General features: G+C 34.3%; 1 protein-coding gene across 1 annotated transcript in view; it reads left to right on the top strand.

Moving 5' to 3' along the window:
* Positions 1-2,512, top strand: part of LOC106103208 — a 7,994-nt gene extending 5,482 nt beyond the window's left edge. Inside the window, exons 8-11 of the mRNA XM_013282899.1 lie at positions 436-924; positions 1,727-1,812; positions 2,056-2,275; positions 2,504-2,512. Coding sequence (XP_013138353.1) covers positions 436-924; positions 1,727-1,812; positions 2,056-2,275; positions 2,504-2,512 — 804 coding nt within the window. The remainder of the gene's footprint in view (positions 1-435; positions 925-1,726; positions 1,813-2,055; positions 2,276-2,503) is intronic.
* The last annotated feature ends 82 nt before the right edge of the window (positions 2,513-2,594 follow it).

Raw genomic sequence — 2,594 nt, 5'->3', positions numbered from 1 at the left:
GGGGAGGCTCAGCTTCACCGATACTGGTTGAGATCCAGTGTCGAGCTTTCAGCCACTTCACACATTTCTTTGAATTTCTTTACATATAAGTCCAACATTACTATGTTTTTTCTTCACAGAACTATTTGTAAATAGTGGTATTTGAACCCAGGAGCCATAGATTACAGGTCAAGCATTTAAACCCTGAACCATTCTTTAGTCAATATAATCGTATCAAAACTACCACAACAACGTATTTTTATAAATGTGATGAACGACCTAGTAACCATTAGAATTCTTTTATTCTACTTCTCTTCCCTCCATCATAAAATTGGGCCTCTCACACGCAAAATGTTTTTATGCACATAACAAAAGATATTAAATAACTTTGTAAAATTTACGATTAATTGACCTATATTTGGCATTTGTAAAAATGTTTATTTGTCGATTTTTCAGGTTATAAGAAAAATTCCACACAATTTAACGGAATTCGACGAATATTTCTTGCAACGCACAAACGAGACGAGACAACCAATTCTGCCTACCCTTATACCGTATATGGTGCCGTTACACGCGTACATACAGACAAACAACCTAATATTCCTTATATTATCATATGCACCGGGAAAAAAACTATTCGATTACATAAAAGAATACAAATCAATACCGAATACACCGAACAGACAAGTTAATTTGGAAAATGTATTCACAGAACCTACAAAAAAACAAGAAGTGAATGATAATGAAGTAAATACGATACAAGATGTTAATAAAAATGATTCAAATGATTTGTCAGTTAGTGAATTGGTAAGAAATTCACAAAAGTTATTGCAAAATGTTGATAAAGTGTTGACCGAAGTCAGAGAAAATATTGAAGATGTCGGAGAAATACAAGGAAATGAAACTAAAGGAAACGAAGCAATTGAAAAGCCTTTGATAAATAGGGTAAGTGTCATATTATTTAAAACTAGCTGTTCCAGTGCGATTTTATCAGCATAAAATTATTTTATTGTTTACATTTGTCAAATTGTCAATAGCAAATGTCAAAATGACATGACATGACAAAACTTAGCAATCTTGCTTCCTTGATGTTGGCAGCAACTTATGGTCTCTTTCCCATATTAGGGTTTTAATTCAAAATATTTACCCCCTAAGTTTAATGGCGTGAAAATATATAGCCGAAAGCGTGACTTAAGTGTAGGGTTTTTTATTAAGAAAAGAATTATTCAAAAATATGCTGTAATTGCTGACATTTTAGGCAACAAATAAATGTCTTTTTACGCTTTATTATAATAGTGTAGATAATAATACTACAAAAAAAAGTATTTGTAAAAAAAAATAACGTCTATGCTATTGAAAAAATACTATCAAATAACATTTTGATTAATAAAATCTTGGTTAGTTTTTAAATTGATTGCCGTTGGTGATTGAATTTGATTATTTCGTCTGATGAGTGTGGTGCCGGCACCTATTTTTAGTCCCTTTTCCTTTCCACCCTTTTCTTAAAATAAAAAGATGGGAAGGAAAAGTGGATTTGACGATGAAGGTGACGTATAGGAGGAGGAAATATCCTCTTTATGCTTCTCCTCCGTCGATTTAGGGTAGGCAACGCATTTGCAATTGCAAATGTTTATGGGGAGTGGTCGATTTGCCATTTCAGCGGTCAGTTTGTTTGTCTCGTTTTCCACCTTATTGTATAAAAAAATAGTAAAGTGGGTAGTCATAAATGAGTTACAATGACTTGCAGTGTGTGCCCGCCGGCGCCGTCTGCCGCTGGGCGGCGCAGCTGCTGCTGGCTATCGAGGCGCTGCACAACTGCGGCGTCGTCTGCGGGTCTGCCCATACATACATACATACATACATACATACATACATACTATTGTTTAAAATATTCCCATATCTATATTGATTATACCATTTTTCATAAAATTGTTTGAGCTTTTTTCTTCTTTTTTTTCTATTAAAATTTTCTAAATTTAGTAAAATGAAAAAACGACGCTTTTCTATGTATTTCTGGTAATTACATTTACTATTATTCTTTTGATATGTTGTAATATATTGGTGACCATTTTACAGAGACCTCCACCCTCGTAACATCCTGTTAGGCGAGAAGGGTCAAATAATTCTGACGTACTTCATCCACTACCCCGGCGTGGAGATGTCGGTGTGCAAGGCGCGTGTGTTCGTGGACACCGACAGGGGAGGGGACAGCGAGGGGACAGACAGAGCGGGCAGGGAGGGGGTGTGTGACTATTGGAGCTACGGCGCTATATTGTATGAACTTATCTGTGGATTGGTATGTGAAATTTTATTAAAAAAAAGTAAAAAAACTAATCTGAGTTGGCTACTTCTTTTGTACACAAAATAGTGACATTTTCGATATATCAACTAAATAAACGTGAAATTGAAAAAAAACACACATGTTAGCCTATATGTTTTTGGAGACATGTTCTATTTCTATCACAAATTACATCGATATCCGTTAATCAGTTTTGAAGTTATGTTAATAAATATCTGTCCATAGCCCACATAATATTTCGCAATTAAGATATTACTAAGATGTCAATTGTTAAATGCATTACAAGGTGATAAATTGTCAAAAATGCATATGTAAA

The sequence above is a fragment of the Papilio polytes genome, unplaced genomic scaffold (genome assembly GCF_000836215.1).
Source record: "Papilio polytes unplaced genomic scaffold, Ppol_1.0 DF823835.1, whole genome shotgun sequence".
In the NCBI taxonomy this organism is placed as follows: domain Eukaryota; kingdom Metazoa; phylum Arthropoda; class Insecta; order Lepidoptera; family Papilionidae; genus Papilio; species Papilio polytes.
The sequence above is the reverse complement of the archived record's forward strand: the minus strand, read 5'-3'. Positions and strand labels throughout refer to the sequence as shown.